This window comes from Rhinolophus ferrumequinum, chromosome 7, assembly GCF_004115265.2.
Source record: "Rhinolophus ferrumequinum isolate MPI-CBG mRhiFer1 chromosome 7, mRhiFer1_v1.p, whole genome shotgun sequence".
NCBI lineage: Eukaryota > Metazoa > Chordata > Mammalia > Chiroptera > Rhinolophidae > Rhinolophus > Rhinolophus ferrumequinum.
The window spans coordinates 34,691,579-34,712,970 of record NC_046290.1 but is presented as its reverse complement, the minus strand read 5'-3'; the positions used below and the strand labels follow the sequence as shown (position 1 = coordinate 34,712,970).

The window sequence follows — 21,392 nt, the reverse complement described above, 5'->3', positions numbered from 1 at the left end:
TTAGATACTACCATGTTCCAGAAGAAGTTGAACACACTTAGAAACAGACTAAACATTTACTAGCTGCAAAACTACTCTAGAAATAGTTCAAAATTCTTTTTTCAGAAGTACACAAACCCCGATAAAACCAGAAATCAGAAATAAAAACATGACTATTTATTACAGTTCATTGAAATTATCTACAAACCTATAATCCAACAAAAGAGATTCAAGTGACTTGGGAAGAACCAAAGTCCAAAAAACATTAACAATTTGAAAATAGGGCAGAATACATGTGGGAAAATGACTTACAGTTTTTCCAGATCCTGTTTGAGCACAAGCCATCAAATCGCGTCCTGCTAGTATAATAGGAATACTATACTTTTGCACAGGAGTAAGCTTAGTATAACCAGCTTTTGCAATGTTTTTATTCAGTGTCTGACAGAGATTAGCTTCTTCAAAAGTCTAAAAGTGGGGGAGGGGGTAATTAAATTCCATGTATCATATGAAGATCATTCCATAAACATATTCCATTTGAATTAGTTTCAAGTTTTTGTCATTTCCATTTTATATACTAAAGTTACTTTACTAATATGCCCCCACTCAAAGTAACATCCAGAACCTGTCTGTTATTACTTGATAGAATTAAGGAGTAGACAGTGATTCCAAAAACACTTTTTCTGCCCCCTTAAAACCTGTGAGATAAATAAATCTGACCATAACAGTGGCTCATTATCAATGGGACTGTGAGTTCCCCAACTCCTTAGTAAAGCACACCCCTAAGACACACTTTCTCACATATTTAGGAAGCAGAAATCTTAAATCTCTAAGAAAAGTATCATTTTTTGTAAATTTAAATAAAATTTTCATCCTGGTTTGGAGAGGTGGAGATGAAATACAGTACCCTCTCTTTCGACATGGCAATTCATTCTACTGTAGATGGTAGACATGGTTCTAAATTTCCAACCTAAGACATTAGATACTAAAGATGAAATTTTCCTATTCTTTAATATCAACTTAAAGAAATATACCATATATTTTAAAACCAAAGTTTGCTGCATAATCAATACAGAAATAATTATTACACTGACCAAAATTGCTGGTGGTGCATCATGTCCAGATACTTCTACAAGAATAGTATCGTATTTGTCAAAATTTATGCCTGTCTGATAATGTGCAAAGATGGAGTCTTCATCCTCAGGTGGAGGAGGTGGTATGTAAGTCACTTTTGGTCCTTGGAATTTAAATAAAAAACAGAATCTACATTACAAGGACTAGAAGAAAAATAAGAGGGAAAATAGACAAAAAGTGACAAAATCAAATTTGAAATATTGTAGAACTTCCCAATATTTACCGTTCAAGTTTTCACTTCAAATTTTAAAAAGTTAATCCTTTTAAATATTTTGCATTTTTATTAAAATGCAATATACATTCTGTGGACCACACAAAAATTAATGTACCTTGAGTGTCACCACTTTCTCCTCCTTCAGCTTCTGACTTCCAAGAATCTTAAAGGGAATCAAACCCAAAAAGAGGTAAGTGTTTTTAAAAATTGAGGGGTAAAAGAATTCTCACTATAAAAATCAAATACCTTATCTAAAGTAAAACTTACTCTTTCCAGAGCTTGTTATTACTTCTTCATTTAAACCTTTGTAACCACCTAGTAAAGAAATCCATAGTGACAATCAGTCAAGATACAAGGCTGTGCACATCTTCATTTTCATTACATATCTTCCAAGAAAACAAGTTCTAAAACTGGACAGACATCTTTAAAGTCCCTTTGTACAAATAACACTTGAGACAATTAAGATAAATAGAATCCTGAACATTTTAAGTTTCCTTAGCATTCAAAATGCTGATTTTATGCAGATAACACTGTTACATATTACTATTTTTGTTAGAGCTGTTATGTCACCTAATTCCTATATTACTCAGCAAAGGAATACATTTTCTAAAAGGAACTAAAAATCCACATGTGTTGAGGCGTCCCCACTACTATCTCCAGGTTCTATGATTTCCTAGGACTCAGAATATACTTATACTCATGGCTATGACTTATTACAGTGAAAGGATAGGGAGCAAAATCGGCAAAGGTAAAAGGTACCTGAGACAAAGTCCAGAGAAAACTAGGCACAAGCTTTCAAGAGTCCTCTCCCACTGCTGTCACACAGGACATGCTTAATTCCCCCAGCAAGGAGTTGTGATAACACGTTGGAAATGTTGTCTACTCACCAGAGACTCAGTATCCAGGGTTTTTATGAGGGGCTGATAATGTAGCCACCTTCATGCCTGGCACATACCAAAATTCCAGACTCCCAGAAACAAAGCAGGTATTCAGCATAAACCATATTGTTGAACAAACAGTTCAGGCACAATGAGCCATTCTTACCAGTCACGGTGGTGAGAGCCCTGCCCAAATCCAACTACCCAGATGCCAGGCAAGGACCAACCTTGCAATAGGCAGGACTTAACAAACAGCAGTCAGGCCTGTTAACTCTTTTCTATACACTACCTTTCTGATCTTTAAACTACTCATGCCACTTTCAGGTACTATCACAAAACAGAGTAAATTCTGCATTAGACTTGAAAAGCTAACTAGATATAATATTTTTACATGTGAGTCTGCCAATTTTCTTGTCCACAAAAAGATCTTGAAATCCTTTTTCAAACATGTGAGCATTTGTAGAAGATATGGTTTAACTAACCATTAATAAACTCTTTCTAAAATGAAGAATCCAAGAATCAGGGGAGAATAAATAGTTCACGGGAGCTGTAGCTTGGAATGCTTGCAGATTAATAGTGTTCACCAGTAATTTTTCAGAGACATTAAAAAAGTTTCACTGTTTTACTAGTCAGGAAAGCATTTTAACTTTGCTATGACAGTTAAGCATCTATAATTCTGAAAAAAACTTTCATAGTACCAAATCATGTATACTGAACTTTCTTCATCCCCTATACCAAATCACATAACTATCTCATGATAAAAAATATCGTTTTAATATAATAAGGGTTTGTACACATAGATATCGCTCAATCTCAAACATCTGCACAGTATCCTATTTTATGGTTATATTATTTATTAAAGTTATTTATTGATGAACTTTAGGTGATTTTCCGTTTTTACTTAAATGAAGCTACAGTGAACAACCTTGTACATGTATTGAGCAAATATAGCTATAGTATATAATTCCTATAATGGAATTGCTGGCTTGAAGAGTATTAAATAACTCTACAAAACAGGCTGTGCAAATATATACTCCTTAAAGTGTATAAAAGCAGTTAACAGTTAGTTACCTTTAAGTTCAAAAATTAAACAGATTACAGTAATTTTAACCAAATAAAAACTCACCTCGTCTACTTCCACTGCCACCTCTGCTCTGATAAATGTCACCATTACCTGTAAGGCATTGTTTTGCAGAATATTTAGAGAAATACAGCTTCTCCATAAGCACATCAACCGTATAGCTATTTCTATTCAAATATCGAGTAATTGCTCATGATTCCTAGTCCCTTAATCCATTTATCTCTTAAGTCTACATTATATTTAAACCTCTTTCTCAGATGAACATTTGTTTAAAGACTTCATTTTTTCAGAGCGGTTTTAAGTTCGCATCAAAATTGGTCAGAAGGCACAGAGATTTCTCATGTACACCACTGATCCCATACCAGCATACCCCACCCCACTATCCGCAACCCCCACCAGTTGGTACATTTGTTACAACTGATGAAACTACAGCGACATCATAATCACATAATCAAAGTCCTTAGTTTACATTAGGTTCATTCATGGTGTTGTACATTCTAAGGGTTTAGACAAATACATAATGACATGTATCCATCATCATAAAGTATTTTCACTGCCCTAAAATCCTCCATGCTGTGCCTATTTATCCCTTCCCACTAACTCCTGGAAACCACTTATCTTTTTACCCTTCTCCATAATTTTTCCTTTTCCAGAATGTCACATAGTCGGAATCATGTAGTAGCTAACCTTTTCAGATTGACATATTTCATTTAGTAGAGTGCATTAAAGATTCCTCCATATTTTTCATAGCTTGGTAGCTCATTTCATTTTAGTGCTGAATAATATCCCATGTACCACAGTTTATTTACCCATATTTGAGCATTCATCAACAATTGTTCTAATTTTTTCCCTTTCTCCTCAAATCTCCTGACTCGCAATCCTTCCTCTGAAACCAATGCAAAATGCATTTTCCTTCCTCTAATTAAAAGTATAATTTACACTTCAAATTAACTGGTGTAAGAGAGAAGAAATAATTCACAGTGTACAAATTTTATAAGGGAGGCAAACTTGTCCATCTATTTTTGCCTACAGATCTAAAAAGCAGAGAAAATCATAAACCAATCTAGTATATGTGTACTTAAACATATATGTTAAGTTTACTAATCCTAGAGCTGAAAGTATATATAAATGATTAGTATTCAGTAATAAATTCTATTTCTCACCTGAGCCACTTAAAGTTGGTCTTTTGGATCCAAAAGGGCCACCAATGCGCTGTGTCCCCTCATCTTGTTCACATTCATTATCTAGATTTGTAGATTATAAAATTAGACTATGTTACTTTTAAGAAGTCTTTAAATCATGCAGTAAAAAGAAATAACTAAGTTATAGTGCCAGAAGTTAAAAGATGTGGGATAAATTAAATTTAACAGGAATCACAATGAGTATTTTTCTAAGTATTGCACAAAGGATTCTCCACAAATTATTTCCTTCAATTACAAATTACTTCTTCTAAATTGTTATTCAAATTCATTTATAAAAGAAGGACCAATGCTATGCCAAAATATGATATAAGCGAAAGTTAAATCACCCCCAAAAAAGTAGCACTGTTACTGTCCCAGAAACTTCACATGGCTTCATCTCACTGCTTATTCTCCAGAATAGCAAGCACCCTTTGCACCCACCATTGTCAAATCAAACCTTACCAGTCATGTACAGCAACCTTCCAGGTCCCTATTCTTTTTTAAAGTAAACATTCACTAATCTGCTACACATCTAGTAAACCATTATTACAAATTTATGTTTTTAGCTTCCAAAACCACTATCTGTCCTCCTCTGCTAGGAGATACATGCAACCCAACAGTGACTTCTGAAGACAGTATCTTAGCTCCAAGGAAAGATGGCTGGAGGAATTCAAGGTAGGAAGCTACACTGGTGAAAGAAGGTATATTGGGAGATAGAGACATAGAGAAGGCCACATACTTAAAAGGTCAGCTACGTTATCAAGGCTTTAAAACAACAGTACTTAACATTAAAAAACTAAGTCACACAGTCTTCTAAAAAGATTCACATATCTCAACTTAACCAGTATGCAATTACATATGTGTCTAAAAAATAATATTATATACACTATCGGTGATTATGTACAGCCACTATACTAAGCTATTCTGATATAATCCTCATAACAACCTTATGTGATAGGTGTTATTTTTAAATCATTTCCTTCTTAATGAAGCACACAATTTGCAATCCACTACTAACTTGGACTTCCTAGACCAAATCCTCCACGGCCTCTTCCACCTCTTCTGGATGACCCTGAAGCTTCTGAATCATTTCCATCTTGATAACCTAAAATATTAAAACACATACACAAAAACAACACAAAAAAAACAACAAAGAAATCTTGGGGATCCAGTGGCCAGATTTAACTTAAGCCTTGCATAATTCAATGACATTAAATATTTTAAGGCATTAACTATTTTAGATAGTTACTAAAATGAAATGCCATATTGACCTGTAAATGTTCAACTTTACTAATGTAAGTAGATATGGCTACAATTAAAAAAGAAAATCCCACTGTTTGCTTTGGGAATCAAAACTAAAAATGACTAAAAGGAAAAAGTGTCACTTGTAAAATACTGAAAGCTGCCACAATTGCACCATTAAAAGGATTTGCACAATCCACAAAAGGATCAAACAAATCTATGCTTATATTTGCTCCCCATAGAAAATAGTAAACATCATATTTTCAAAACACAGACAAATAAGCACCTACAAAGTCTGATTTCCTGTTATAAACAATACATTTTTAACTCAACTGACTACCAAAACTTCAGTAGAAACAGTTCAAGTAAAATGTGATCCCACCTACGACAGAATGAGATCAATTCAAAACCAAAATGCTAACTGGGTAGGAAATTTTAAAAATTGAGATTGTTTTTGAACTTGCAACTATTTACACTTAAAGAAACTGATCAATAAAGGTAAAAATTCTACATATGATTATTTCTTGATACTGGATTATATGTATTTTTAAAGCCTATTTATAAAACGGGGCAGAACTAATTCAAAGTGGATTCACAGTTATGCATCTATTATCTACCTACACCTTACAAAGCACTCCTCAATTTAGCAACAATTTATTTATCAACACTTATACCCACTTCTGTATTCTAAATTATTTATTTGTGCCTCTTTGTCTTTTAAGAAACCTTGTCAGAATTTCTCTCTTCAAGAAAGTATCTTTTTCATCCGCTTTTCTTATTTTTAGGTATAAGTTATTTTCGTGTGTGTATAAATAACAGAGCGTATAAAACATATGTAGGTTTAAAATAAAATCTAAACCTATAGACCCACCACCCAGTTTAAGACTAAAATGTTCCCAATACTTTTGCCATCCATGCTTGTCTTTTGCCCTACGTTTCCCTCCTTTCCCCTGGGAACCTCCCCCGACCCAACCAATATCCGGAATTGTTTTTCATTGCCTTGGTTTTATTTTAATTTTACCAACTATGTACTTACCTTTTCTCAACGTATTGTTTATCTTTGTTTTTAAGCTTTAATATATAATGGAATCATACAGAATATATTCTTCGTCTTGTTTCTTTTATAACCTTTGTTTTTGTTGCTATGTGAAACTGTACTGTATTCACTTTTACTGCTGAGTAACACTCCATTGTATCTGTTAGTATTTCTTTTGTCTATCATCTTTTTCACTTCCTCTAATGAGTTTTCTTCTTTCTTTTTTAAAGTGAACACTAAGCTCACTAATTTCTTTCCTAAATGGATGCATTTTAGACTATAAAATTGCCTTTAAAAACTAACTGCTTTAGCTACATCCCATAAATTTTGATGTTCTGTTTTTACTGTCGGTTTTAAATATTTCATTATTTCCATATAAATTATTATTTAAAAACTGAGAAACTCAGCTTCCAAACCACAAGGGTTAGGCTTTTTGCTATTGATCTCTACTTTTATTGTATTTTAACAAGAGGATCTGGTCTTGATATAAATTCTATGGTATATTTTGTGACTTCCTTTTGGCCGTAATAAATGATCAAATTGAATGTATTTTCCATTTGCTGAAAAAGAATATGTAATTCATCATTTGGGGTTGTATTATTCCAAACTGGAATATTAAATTAAGCTCAGCAACTGGTGTTGAAATCTTCTTTAGTCTTACTCACTTCCGTTCTGCTTGGGCTATCAGTTTCTGAAGGGAAAATGGTGTAAATCTAGGATTAATAAGGGTTTAACTAGGATTTGCAAATTTTTCTTGTATGTTTTTGCTTTACATATTTTAAGAATATGTTGTTAGATTCAAACCGTGCTCAGAACTGTAATGTCTTCCCAGTGAACGTGTCTTTCATTATTAAATAATTATTTATCACTAATATGTGTGCCTCAGAGTATATTTTATCTCCTGTTTCTATACCAGCTTCTTTTGGTTATTAGACTGACATTTTTTTCTCTTTATTTTCAGTTCTTCACTGACATATATTTACATATATTATGATTACTCATATAGGGATTTTTATTTCTACCGTTTTATGTTTTGTTTTATCTTTACTGTTTTTTAATGCTTTTTGTTGTCCTTTCTGTCCTATTAGATTTCCCCAAACGCTGTACTTTGTTTTATGCTTTTATTGATATCCTTTAATTTCACCATGAATATTTTAATTATTTTCAACCTAGACTCCTTCCTACAAAGCCCTGTCGTTCTATTGGATTGCCTCCATTAGTAAGTTATACTTTTTATTTTACCCTTTTTTTGATTACCCTTCAATTTTACCATAATTAAATCATTAAATGAGTTTCAATCTATTCTCCTTCCTACCAAGCTAGCAAAAAAAACTTAAGTCTTTTATATGATAGTATTTTAGTTCTTTCATGTTTCTAAAACCCCTAATTAGTCATCATTATTGCTAGCTTATATAGTCAATACTTATATAGGGCTATCAATACGTTTACCAACTTAAAAATTTTTATTTACTTATTTTGGCTCATCATTGCTTTCCACTCCTTTTTCCTATTCAGTTTCCTTCTTACTTATAAAAATGATTTAGTACTTCTTTCCTCCATGGTCTGAAAGTACTACACACCATTTTTATCTAAATGGTATTATTTCTCTATGACACCTAAATTATATGAATACAAGTATACCAATAGAATTTAAAGCTATTCCCCTCAGAATTCTGAATTCTACTATAATTGGATCTCTACCTTTATGGAATAAAAAAGTTCTGCTCTCAATCTAGTTTTTACAAGTGGATCTGGCTTTTTTTTCTCTGCTAGTTTTAAAGATGTTTTTATCTTTGTAATGTAATTTCAGTACATGCACAAGGGTGTGAATTTGTTCTGATTTAATTTGCTCAGAACTCTTATACCTCTTTATCTCTGGAAAAGTCTAATCTATCTCTGAATAGTCCCGTTTCCTCTCCTTCCCTTCCCTCAATTTTCTCTGTTCCTTCCTCAGAAGATATTTAAACATATGTTGGAATAACAGGACTTCTTAGTCTATCTTCCATATCTGTTAAAGGTGTTCATGTGTTCCATTTCCAAATTTAGAGAATTTCCTTTGATCTATCTTTGGATTCATTTATTCTATTCATCTGTATTAAATGTTTAATTCAGCCATCATGTTTTTAATCACTCTGTTCTTTTCTGTAAATTCAGTTTGGTTCCTTTTCAAATCTACCCTCTCTGCTGAGCCAACGACTACATGATGCCTCAGTAGCTCTGATATCTACAGCTTAATAACTCCACACACAGCAGCAACTCAAATATCTAAATGAACTTGCTTTTTGTAAAAGTAACTGTAATAGAATATTCTGTGCTTTCCTGAGTTATAGAAATATTTCAATATTTACCCTTTAACTGTCACTTTTCGAAAGATAATATTAACATATTTTTTAAAGTGACATGAGTCCTCTTATGAGGTATATTCCGCATTTCATAAGGGAGAGCTGACAATCTCTTACAGTCTTAAAGACGGGTAACAATCTCTGGGAAACAAATGAGTCTATAAACCATTTAAACTGGGTATAAAAGAAACATAAAGATCTTTTTTTCATTTAAAGAAACTACTCACCATAAATTTAGCAAGATCACTAAACCTTTAATATACAAAAGTCAATTTATTTCTATATATTAGCAAACAATTGTAAATTTTTAAATGATATGGATTACTGACATCAGCAAAAATGGCAAAGTAAGGAAATCCAAAATGTGCTTCTCCAAAAAAAAGAAAAAATGGGCACAAATATGCCAGAATTAATGTTTTCCAAACTCTGAAAATTAATCAAAAACTTGCAGCAGCTTCAGAGAACATATTTTTTAAAAGCTGATATCTGTCAGAATAGTTAACTTTGTGTCATATTTTAACTTATTCCAGTCCCACGCCCTGACAATTGCACTTCTAGGTATATACCCAAAACATGCAAAAGCAGGGACTCAAATAGATAATTGTATATGTGTGTTCATGTGTTCTTCACAGCAGCCAAAAGAAGTAATACCCAAGTGTAAATCACCAGATGAATGGATAAATAATATACGGTATATACATACAACGAAATCAAAGGTAGTTCTAATACATGCTTCAACCTGGATGAACACAGAAAACATAATGCTAAATATATTAAACCAGATACAAAAGGGTAAATATTGTGTGATTCCACTTGTATGAAATATTTAAAACAGACAAATTCATAGAGAGCACAGAATAAAGGTTAGCAGAGACTGAGAGTAAGAAGGTATGGGGAGTTATTACTTAATAGATACAGATTTCTGCTTGGGTATTAAAAAAATTTGTGGAACTAGATAGTGGTGACAATTGCACAACACTGTAAAGATATTTAAAGCCACTGAATTTTATGTATTTATAGATAAAATGGCAAATTTCACATTATCGTTTACCACAATAAAAAAGAGCTGAAAATTTCCCAAATTTGATGGAAAATATTAATCTACATATCCAACAAGCATAATATATTCCAAGTAAGATAAATCTAAAGAGATTTACACCTACACATGTCAATATAAAACACACACACAAATGGTGCTGGGACAACTGGATATCTACAAGCAAAAGAATTAAGTTGGATCTCTACCTCATACCATATCCAAAAATGAACTGAAAATTGATCAAAGACTTAAATATAAGAGCAAAAACTGTAACATTCTTAAAAGGAAACAGGTGAAAATCTGCACGATCTTGGACTATGCAAAGGTTTTCTAGGTATGACACTAAAAGCACAAGGAACAAAAGAAAAAAATAGATAAATTGGACTGCATTAAAATTTAAAACTTTTGTGCTTCAAAGAATATCAAGAAAGTGAGAGAACAACCCACAGAAAGGGAAAAAATATTTTCAGATCACACATCTGATGACACTTGTATCACGAATACATAAGCTTAATTATTAAAATAAAAAAGACAACCCACTTTTTTAAATGGGAAAAGGATTTGAATAGACATTTCTCCAAAGAAGATATACAAATAGCCAATACACACAGGAAAAGCTGCTCAACATCAAAGTAATCAGCAAATGCAAATCAAAGTACAATAATATGCCACTTTATACTCACTACAGTGGCTACAATTAAAAAGATAGACATGAATAAGCATTGGTGAGGATGTGGAGAAACTGAAATTCTCATACATTATAGGTGGGAATGTAAAATAGTGTAGCTGCTATGAGAAACTATTTTGACAGTTCCTCAAAAAAATTAAACATAAGAATCACCATAAGACTCTCCTAGGTATATAAATCCATAAAAATAAAAATATATGTTCACACAAAACATATACACAAATGTTTACAGTAGCATTAGTCATAACAGTTCCACAGTGGAAACAACCCAATGTCCATCAGCTGATGAATAAACAGAATGTGGTATATCTATACAGTGGAATATTATTCAGCTATAACAAGGAATGAAGTACTATTACAAGCTACAAAATGAATGAACCTTGAAAATATCATGCTAAGTGAAAGAAGCCAGACACACAAAACCACCTATTATATCATTTGATTTATATGTAATGTCCAGAATTTGCAAATCCATAACTATAGAAAATAGATTAACTATAGAAAATAGATTAATGGTTGCCAGAAGATGTGGGAAGAGGGAAAACAGGATGAATTGCTGAAAGGCAGAGGGTTTCTCTGTGGGGAAAGGGAAATGTTCTGGAATTACATAGTGGTGATAGTCACACAACATAGTAAATATACTTAAAACCACTAAAGTATATACTTTAAAATGATTACATTTATATTATATGTGGTATAAACAAACAAAATATGAATCACAAAATCTCAAATACTCAGGTGCAGAAAGATGTATAAGGGCTCTATAGTGAAAACCACAAAACATAGTGAGGAAAAAAATGAAAGACCTAAATAAATGGGGATATTCATGGATTGGAAGACCAATATTGTAAAAATGCTCAGTCTCCCCAATTTACTCTACAGGTTCAATACAATCCCATTAGGTTTTTTTCTAGGAATAGATGATTCTAAAAATCATATGAAAATGCAAAGGATTAAGACTAAATCAGGTTAATTTTGAAGAACAAACTTGGAAGACTTACACAACCAGAAAGCAGGACCTTCTTATAAAACTACAGTAAATGGTCTATATGACAATGGTGTAAAAATAGAGAAACTGACCAATGGAATGGAAATAAATCCAGAAACAGTCCACATATATACTGCCACCTAATTTAAGACAAAGGCGGCTATGTAATGTAGAGTGGCAGGAACAGTCTTTTCAATAAGTGATACTGAATCAACTGGACATCAATATGGGGGGAAAATGTACCTTGATCCCTACCTTATACCATATACAAAAAAAAATTCCAGACTAATTACAATCTGAATGTGGAACCTAAAAAGATAAAGTTTTAAAAGGAAAATAGAAAAGAATATTTTTATGACTTTAGAGGGAGCAGAGAGTTCTTGAAAAGGAGGGGAAAACGCGCTAACAATAAAAGACAAGACGGGTAAATTGGACTTGATTAAAATGAGGGCTCCCAATATGAGGGTCATACAGAAATTACCTGTACTATTCTTGTAAATTTTCTGTAAGTTTTAAATTATTTACAAATAAAAAGGTAAAAATAAAGACGCCCAACATTAAAGCGGGCAAAAGACTTGAATAGGTACTACACAAAAGATGATGTCCAAATGGCCTATCAATATATGAAGCACTGCACATTTCAGCAGTCCATCAAGGAAATGAAAATTAAAACCACAATAGGATACACCACCACACACTTAGCAGAATGGTTAAAATAAAAGGAAAAGAAAATACCAAATATTGGTGAGGATATGGGAATCAGAGTATATTTACTTTGAAAACATTTGACAACAGCTATTAAAGCCAAAAATATACATAACCTATGACCCAGCAATTCTACTTCTGAAAATATACAATGTCACCAAAGAAATGCACTAGCATGTTCACAGGAGCAGTTTCAAGATAGCCCAAAACTGAAAGAAATCCAAATGCCCATCATCAGCAGAAGAGTAGAACAATAATAACAAAATCACTATTTGTATAGCAGTGATAATGATCTACAAAGCAATCAACAATATGAATAAATCTGACAAATACATTAAGCAGAAGCTGGACACAAAAGAGTACCTATTGTATGATTCCATTTATATTAAGTACAAAAACAGACAAAATTAATCTAGGCTGCTAGAAGTCAGAATAGAGTTTAACTTTGGGGGGGATGTCTAGTGATTGAAAATGAGCTTAAAGGGGGGCTTTTGTTATGCTAGTTACTTCTACTTTTTGATCTGGATTCTTGTGAACACATTTCACTATGGTGTGTTCAGTTAGTGAAAAATCATTGGGCTATCCATTTATGATATGTGCCCATGTCTGGTGCTATACCATGTCATACTTCAATATAAACCTAGATACACTTATATAAACAAATACACTTAGATTTACTGAGTGACCACCCTCAAACGTTTACATCAATAGAGAACAGAAATCAAGGAAACCCTGAAAAATGACTGTCCCTGCTAGACACCTTATTAGTCAATAATAAGCCAGGTTCAAGCACATAGAGCTGCAACTGGCTTTTGATATCACCACTTAAATATGAATTAAATTGATTTAAAGAAAATATAATAGTGAGGAACATATTCACTATTCTGCAGAAAACAACCACAATTGTAAAATAAAAGCAATGTTTTACAAACATTAAGTGTCAAAAAACTGCTTGTTAAAGGGGGAGGGAAGGAATACTGAAGAGTCATCCCGTTTTTTTCCTTAGCTAAACTTTTTCCCCATCATTACACAGCTCCCTGCAATTAAAAAGATTCAATTAATGAGACATATAACCATCCCTTATTCACCACCAAACTCCTCCCACCTCACATCCCTAACAAGGCTATAGTGAAATCCACAGCAAGTCCCAGCTTCACAAGGGAGGGCCTGCTATTTGACAAGCTAACTATCCAATGAGCAAGGAAAAAGGATGTCCTCAAATTGCAGCAAAAAACACTGATGTATGATTACTATGTAATAAACTTTTTATCATATGTAGATTTGCACATCAGTAGCAATTTTATGATAAATTCAGTATAGATTTTTTGCTATTTTAACATGTCTGTCTATAGATAATCAAGAATTAAGCATGACACTTTTTATATCACCTCAAGTCAACTTCATTAGATGCAGGATTAGCAGAGTATGGTGGAGTACTGCTAGACCTGAAGAAAAAGTAATCTGCAATTTCTTCCCTCTCCCACATCTCCAATTATGTCCTATTCAGAGACATCCCAGATCATCTATATTGTGACTGACCAAGATTCACAGTTACAGTCCCACCTCTGTACTTCATAGCACATTCTGGAGATCTTAGAGGAAAAAAAAAATCCAGTGACAGCAGAAAGTGGAAGGAGGAACACCTACTGAATATTCACCCAAGCATTAAAAGCATAAAAGATATACCAAAGTATTTTTCTTCAAAGGTTTGCACCACCAGAACTTCTCTTTCTTTCATCTCTGCCAAAATCAGTTTTGTCAGTTTAGTATCTCTATCATAAGTACAAATTGTTCCAAAATGTGGTCCTTACCTCCTCTCTTAGAAAACCCTCTGTTCCGTGTTTGATTATCTTCACAGTCATTATAAGCCTCTTGAATAAAAATTTAACATGTGAGTAACATTGAAATAATTAACTAAATAATTAAGATGTAATATCAAAAAATAGTACTGTATCACCATGTTATACACCTAAAACTAATATGTACGCCAACTGTAATTGAAAAATAAAAAATAATTTAAAAATTTTTAAAAATAAATTTTAAAATAGTCAAAAGATATGTTAGTAAGAAAACTATTTTCATAAGTTAAAAATATGAACTATTGAAATAATTTTAACAGAAATGTAAAGACATTATTCAGTTTATTCCCTATACAAATCACGTAATATAGCTAAATATTAAGTGGTGAGTATATAATTGAGAACCCATTATTTGCGAAGTGCTAGACACAAGCCAAAAAATGAGAATTTCATAAATGTCAATTTGACTAAAAATGGTTTCAGAAACATCTAAACTGTTAAGTAGTCAAGGGGTTTTCAAATGTGGGCCATTGATCACTAGAAACACATGACTATTCTTTTTATGTCATCATTATTTCTGCAATTTGCCTTTTTAAAAAATCTGAAGCATTAGTGTTTGTAAAAATATAAGCAAACTTTTCCCCATTCATACTAATGAAAAAATTGGGGATATCCTGGCTTTTCTGTTTTTAACAATGTTATCAAGTAACATTACCAGGGTTTCTAAATAGGCATGAGGATCACTACCTGGAAAGAATACCTGGAAAGATGATTAAAAATAAATTCCTGGGACCCACGCCCAGTGATATTTATTTTGAAAGTGTAAAATGACAGAAAGGAATAAGTAATTTTTCAAAATTGAAAATTATGTTATTAATATAGGTTTTAGTAATAACTATAAGCTTTCTAGAGTATTTCAACAAAGCCATGTTTGGAAAATACAGAGATGGTTTCAAGGGATCTTTATATATGTCATTAATGTTTAATATATGAGACCTTTATTCAGTGATGACATCAAGTAGCTAAACAGGTGAGAAGCTATCAGTTAAGTTCCTGTGCAAAAGTACTAATCTATTTAACAATTAATATTGTTTAACAATAAACAACCCAGAGCTCTTATTTCTTATTAGGTGCCTATTTGAGCAAAAGTCAACTGACAAATATTCCTCAAGAGCCATCCAATATCAAGACAACTTTCTTAGAAGCAGGATTTAACAATACCACAAGGGCCTGAATAGGAAAGAATTTTGGAAAGAAGGTTATCCCAGAAATAATGACGATAGCTAACATTTGATACTGTATAGCAGAAAAATCTATGAATACTTTGAGACCTGTCAAGGAGAAGTAAGTCTCACATTATCTTCAGCCAATTATTCCCCTAAAACAAACCTATAGTTATTTTGGCTACACTGCGAATTAAAATAGGTTAATGAGATTAGAAGAAATTGGATGAAAAGTAAGATTACATTAGGAGAAGAAGGGTGAAGGAAACCCTCTGTACTGTTTTTGCAACTTCATTTGAGTCTTAACCTATTTCAAAATAAAAAGTTATATATATAATCTCTGTAAAGTTAGAAAGTAAAGACAAGAACAAACAAAAATACGATAACGATCCCAAGATTAGTGACAACCTATTAATTATGTAAAAAAATAACAATGCATACAGAACTTAGTATGTGTTTGGCACCATTCTAAATGAATTACATGTATTAGCTTTTCAAATCCTCATAAAAACCTTGTGAGGTGGTTATTATCTTCATTTTATAAACGGAGAAAATGAAATACAGAGAAGTTCAATATATTTTTCAGAAAAATACAACTCACAGGAGGAGGAGGAGGATCTGGGTCCCAAACTTAGGGTGTCCACGTCCAAAATCTGAACTCCTTATCACTACATGATACCAGCTAGGGGAAAGTAGATTGTAGGGAAAATAGCAATCACAAAACTCTATGCATTTGTGTGCAGAGTGGAAACCTCCATCATTATATCAAAACCTGCTCCTAAGCTTGCCGGCAATGTGAGAATGAAAGAATTCAATCCATGGTTTTTTTTTAATTTTAGGGGAACTAAGAATGAGAACAGAAAAAAGTAGACTAGACCAAAGGAAAGAAAGCAGAGCATTTTGGAGGAAAGAAGTTCTCTCACGTGCTGTAAGGAATTTGTGCTCAAAAGCACTCCACCATTGAAAGAAGTCAACTGAGGGGAAGGTCTTTGATAAGTGGAAATGATCTTGAATATTAATTGATTAAAAACTAAGAAACTACGTCAAGAAGAAATAGAAATAGATAAAAACGGTGATGGTTTTTCTTCACTCAAATATCAGTTCAATGTTTTCATTCAAATGGGACATGAGAAAAAGCAGAGAGAAGCAGGGAAACTAAGACAGACATTAGTTTGGGAGGGAACAGTCTTATTTGATATATTAAAACCCCACCTTATTCCAAAAGGGTTTTAAGGTAATCAGGTCTAAGTTTAGTTTTGATTTTGAGAATCACTATTAAGAGTATAAGATCAAATCTCAAATACTTAATGAAAATAGATGGAATTTATTGTTTACCATGAATGTGTCCGATACTAAGCTTCCAACTTTTATATGTATTCTCATTTAGTCTGCCTAACAACCCATGGAAATGGATGGCCTCCATTCTACAGAATAGGAAACCTGTAGATCCGAGAAAGCAAGCAACTTGCGCCAAATCATTCAACTAGCAGGTAGCAGAGCAGGGACATGAAACGAAGTCTGAAACTCCAAAGGGCATTATGTTATAAAGATTCTATATATCAGTGGTTACCAAACAAAACGGCATCAGATTCACCAGGGAAGTTTTTTTAATACAAGTTCCAAGGCCTCACTCAAATCTACTCAATCAGGTTCTCCTGAGAAATTACTGTTAATTATTGTAGTCTATATTTTAGTAACATTATTCTCATCATTCTCTGTATTCCTCCAAACCGCAGTCTGTACCTTTTGCAGAAATGTCTTTGATTTCAGCGGTGACCTACATCTTCATTAATCTTTTTCCACTGTCAAAGATTTATTTGAATCTGAATAGGGACCTACAGGCCCCATACTGTATTTATACTTGGAAGTATAATTTTCATTGTTGACTTGCTCTTTTTACTATCATATTGTCCTTAAGGTAGCCAGCATTCAAAAGATGCACCTTATAGACTATCAAAGCATGTGGTGATAGGCCAAATCAGGATACCTGAATTCTTGGTTAAGGCTTTGGCTATAGCTGCTTTATAAATCTGGTTTTAGATAAATTAGAATTAGAACAGACTAAGCTACTTAATCTTAGTTTCTCTTTAGCATGTACTATAGACATTAAATTATAAAAGTCACTACAAAAAAAAATTGACTTACCTCTCCAGAAACCAAAGCGATCACCTTCTTCAAATTTGTTATTTGAAAAACCTATATAAAATTAAACTTGCAAATTTCTAAAAACAACAATCACCTATACCTCTGTGGTGTAAAACAAAAACAAACAAACAAAAACACCCTTACAGGGACTACTAGTTATGATGCTTCTTTAAAACAAGATAAACCACATACAACTGTATATATAAATACTGAATAAGAACTCATACAGGCTGTATTACAATTTCTGCCTTGTATCAATTTACTAAGGTTAAAATGTCAAACAACGTTACATTACCTCAAATGTCATATATTCCCCGACACGTTATTGGGCAAAATAGTCAGTATAACTACTGTATACTTTCTATTCAAACTTTTAAAATTTTATAAATTAACTCATAATTTCTTCTTCTGCCAGAGGACGGACAACTAAATTATAATCCAATATTCAGTAATTTTTCCCTTCTCAGTAACAAGAAAATTCTGCCACTTTTTTGTTTATAAAAATTTTTTTAGGGCCAGTCCAGTGGCTCAGGTGGTTAGAGCGCCGTAATCCTAATGCCGGCCAAGGTCACCGGTTCGATTCCCACATGGGCCAGTGAGCTGCGCCCTCTACAGCTACGATTGTGAATAATGGCTCTCCCTGGAAGTGGGTTGCCATGAGCAGCCAGCGGGAGGTCGGTGTGGGCTGCTGTGAGCCGCCGACCGATGACCAGGGACCGACAACCGGCAACCGACTGCCTCAGCCAGGGGGGAGCACTAGGTTCATAATACCAGCATGGGCCAGGGAGCTGTGTCCTACACAACTAGACTGAGAAACAACGGCTTGAACCGGAGTTGGTGGCGGGAAGAGAAGAAAGAAGGGGGAAAAAAAATTAATAAATAAATTTTTAAATCATTTGTCAAGCTCTGCTGTCAAAATCTCATTTAATGAAAACCTGCGTCTAGATTTATGTATCTGCAGTATGTAGACTTGCCTCTAAAATTAATTTTAAAAGCATCCATCAGTAATACTTTATAAAATTTTAAAACGTTGAGTCTTAATAAAATGATTTTTACTGCAAAGATATTCAAAGAATAATACACCTTAAAATTAACTGTCAATATAAGATGTCTGTCAGTCAGTATTTAATCCAAATTACAAAATATTACATTACAGTTTCTGTAATGTAGAGACTAATCAATTACTGTTTGACAGATATTAAATTTATATACAAAATGTATATACACAAGTCACTTAACACCTCTGATTCAACCAAAATCTAACATCCCTTCCAGCATAAAACTCAATGGAAATTTAATACACAATTACCATATAAAATTAAGTACCCTGTACCAATATATGACTGGATGACAAAAAAGTTGTTCTTTAAGCGGATATTTAATTTCAAAATAGATAATCTCTGCAGAAAGAATATATTATCACAAAACCTAAGGTTTGAGTTACTTTATTCATTTAAATATTGGCAATCTTTGAAGTTGGCCCAGAAAAGGATTATATTCTACTACTCTACCCTCTACAATTGCCCCTTTCTCTCCATACTCCCCAACCCAAAAAAGTCAACTGTGGGTTTTCCAAAATGTTAGAGAAAGTCTTTCACATGTTAGGGAAAGACCACACACTGTTGGTTTTGAACGTAAACTTAACTTTTGATCTAGAGCTTTTTAAGTTTTTAAGGGAAAAACTTTGATGCACAGTGTTTAAAGTTTTTAAGGAAAACCATTTAATTTCAAAGCTTCTACTGATTCTTTGCTCAAGTAAAGATGGAGACTTCAATTCACCTTTCGAAACATAAGGTGCATCTCTTGTTTGGGGGGCAGGAAAGGGAATCTTGAATACAGAAAAGAACTGGGGTCCACCTGTGGGATAAATCAATTTGAAGAGATGCTGCAGCTAGCATAGCTATTAAAAAAAAAAAAAAAAAAAAGCTAAAGCTAAATTAGAACAACAGACACACCCAAAGCAGCATAAACTGCTGCTCTAAACTACGACTAAGAAAGTGCAAGCATTCCTTTGTGATCCTCATAAATTCATGGGAAAGGCACATACTTTCTAAGTATTATAAAGGGAAATATGAACTCAAAGAGTGGCAAACTTATGGTCACTCAAGTTTTGATTGTAAGATGTAAGCAGGTTACCTCTATTTCCAAAATCCTTTCCAACTCCAAAACCACCCATTGTGGATGTAATCTCTCTTTTATTAGACTCGCCAGCATCTGAAAAAGTTCAGACAGAGTTAAAATTCTTTAACATAAAAATTAAGCATGTCATCAAAACTACGTATTAAAGGAATCTTTGGGGGTAAGAGGACTTTCAAGGATAGGAGACAGTACAGAAACTAATTATAAAGATATACCAACTTCTTTTTAAAAAGTTTTTAAATTATGAAATCAAGATGAACACAACTATACTACTAGTGAAATACAGCTTTCTACTAGTTATTTTACTAGTGACCTTTAATCAGAAATTTCAACTCTCTGATTTTCTGTATATTAAACCTTACTCTGATAGAGCCAGCTACTTACACGTACACTATGCCCGTGTGAAAATCACTGCTAAGGAAAATTTTATACTCTTATCCTGTTTTTAATAAATTCAATTTATTATTTACTCATTTTTACTGTACTTAAATCACTCTTAATCTTTATACTTTTAAAATTAATATTAGGAAGGGACTACACAATAAAGAAAAAAGCTATGAGTACCACTCCTCTTCACCTTCCCTCTCCCCCCCTCTACATAGCTCTCCATATTAGCCTTCTTAGCTTTATCACTCACTACATAACTCTGAACACCAAACATTTTAATTCACACCAATTTTCCATACTCTACATAGCCTTCTAATATTTTGTCTCTCCCAATGTTGTTCCTTCAGCATGGCATTCCCTGCTTTCCTATTTTTCCTACCAAAATTCTTTTCATTCTTCAAAAGCCCCGTTCAAAGGCCGCCTCTTCGGTGAAGTCTTCCTTTAGTCCTCCAGTCATAATCAATTTTTCCTCCACATTCCCACAGACAACTATCTGTATCTCCCTTTAGTAAAACTTCTTTCCATGTGTTTCTCTACTTCTACATTAAGACTATTGAAGGTTGAGTTGCTATAGCAAGTAGGATGGTTATTTAAAACAAAATATTGGGGGGGGGGGGTTAGGGGGAAGGTAGGGGATTGGGAAGCACAGTCAGTAACCACAAGATGGCCACGGGGAACTGAAAGTCAACTTGGGGAATGTAATCAATAATGTTGTAAAGATTTTGTAGGGTATCCATGGACACTTGTCCCATTAGGGAGACCACCTCAGGGATGATGTAGATGCCTGATCACTGCACTGCACACCTGAAGCTGAAGCTGAACAATAATGAATGTCAACTATAATTTTATATATATTATATATATTATATATATATTATATATATACATATATATATAATATATAGTTACAAGAAATGGAGTACAACCTTAGGAATAGAGACAGTGGAAATGTAATGGCTGTTACCTGATGTCAGAGGGGTAGTAGATGGGGGGAGGGGCATTATCACTATGTGAGGGATATAAATGATAAATGTCTAACTATTACATTGTTTTGTACACCTGAAACTAATAAAAATAAATACAAGAAAACAAAAAGTTGTAACAACAGACATCCAAAACAGCATAAACTGCCACTATAAACTATTGCTGGGAAAAATTAAAGCATTGTCTTGTGATCCTTATAAACTGTCTTATC

General features: G+C 33.2%; 1 protein-coding gene across 1 annotated transcript in view; it reads right to left on the bottom strand.

Annotated features, from left to right (window-relative positions):
- The window catches only part of DDX4 (DEAD-box helicase 4), a 61,490-nt gene that overhangs the window by 15,882 nt on the left and 24,216 nt on the right, over window positions 1–21,392 (bottom strand). The window contains exons 6-15 of the mRNA XM_033110682.1: window positions 19,808–19,885; window positions 17,672–17,722; window positions 14,316–14,375; window positions 5,483–5,569; window positions 4,447–4,527; window positions 3,329–3,376; window positions 1,592–1,639; window positions 1,440–1,487; window positions 1,071–1,213; window positions 292–444 (exon numbers count right to left, since the gene is read on the bottom strand). Of these exons, the coding sequence (XP_032966573.1) occupies window positions 292–444; window positions 1,071–1,213; window positions 1,440–1,487; window positions 1,592–1,639; window positions 3,329–3,376; window positions 4,447–4,527; window positions 5,483–5,569; window positions 14,316–14,375; window positions 17,672–17,722; window positions 19,808–19,885 (797 nt within the window). The remainder of the gene's footprint in view (window positions 1–291; window positions 445–1,070; window positions 1,214–1,439; window positions 1,488–1,591; window positions 1,640–3,328; window positions 3,377–4,446; window positions 4,528–5,482; window positions 5,570–14,315; window positions 14,376–17,671; window positions 17,723–19,807; window positions 19,886–21,392) is intronic.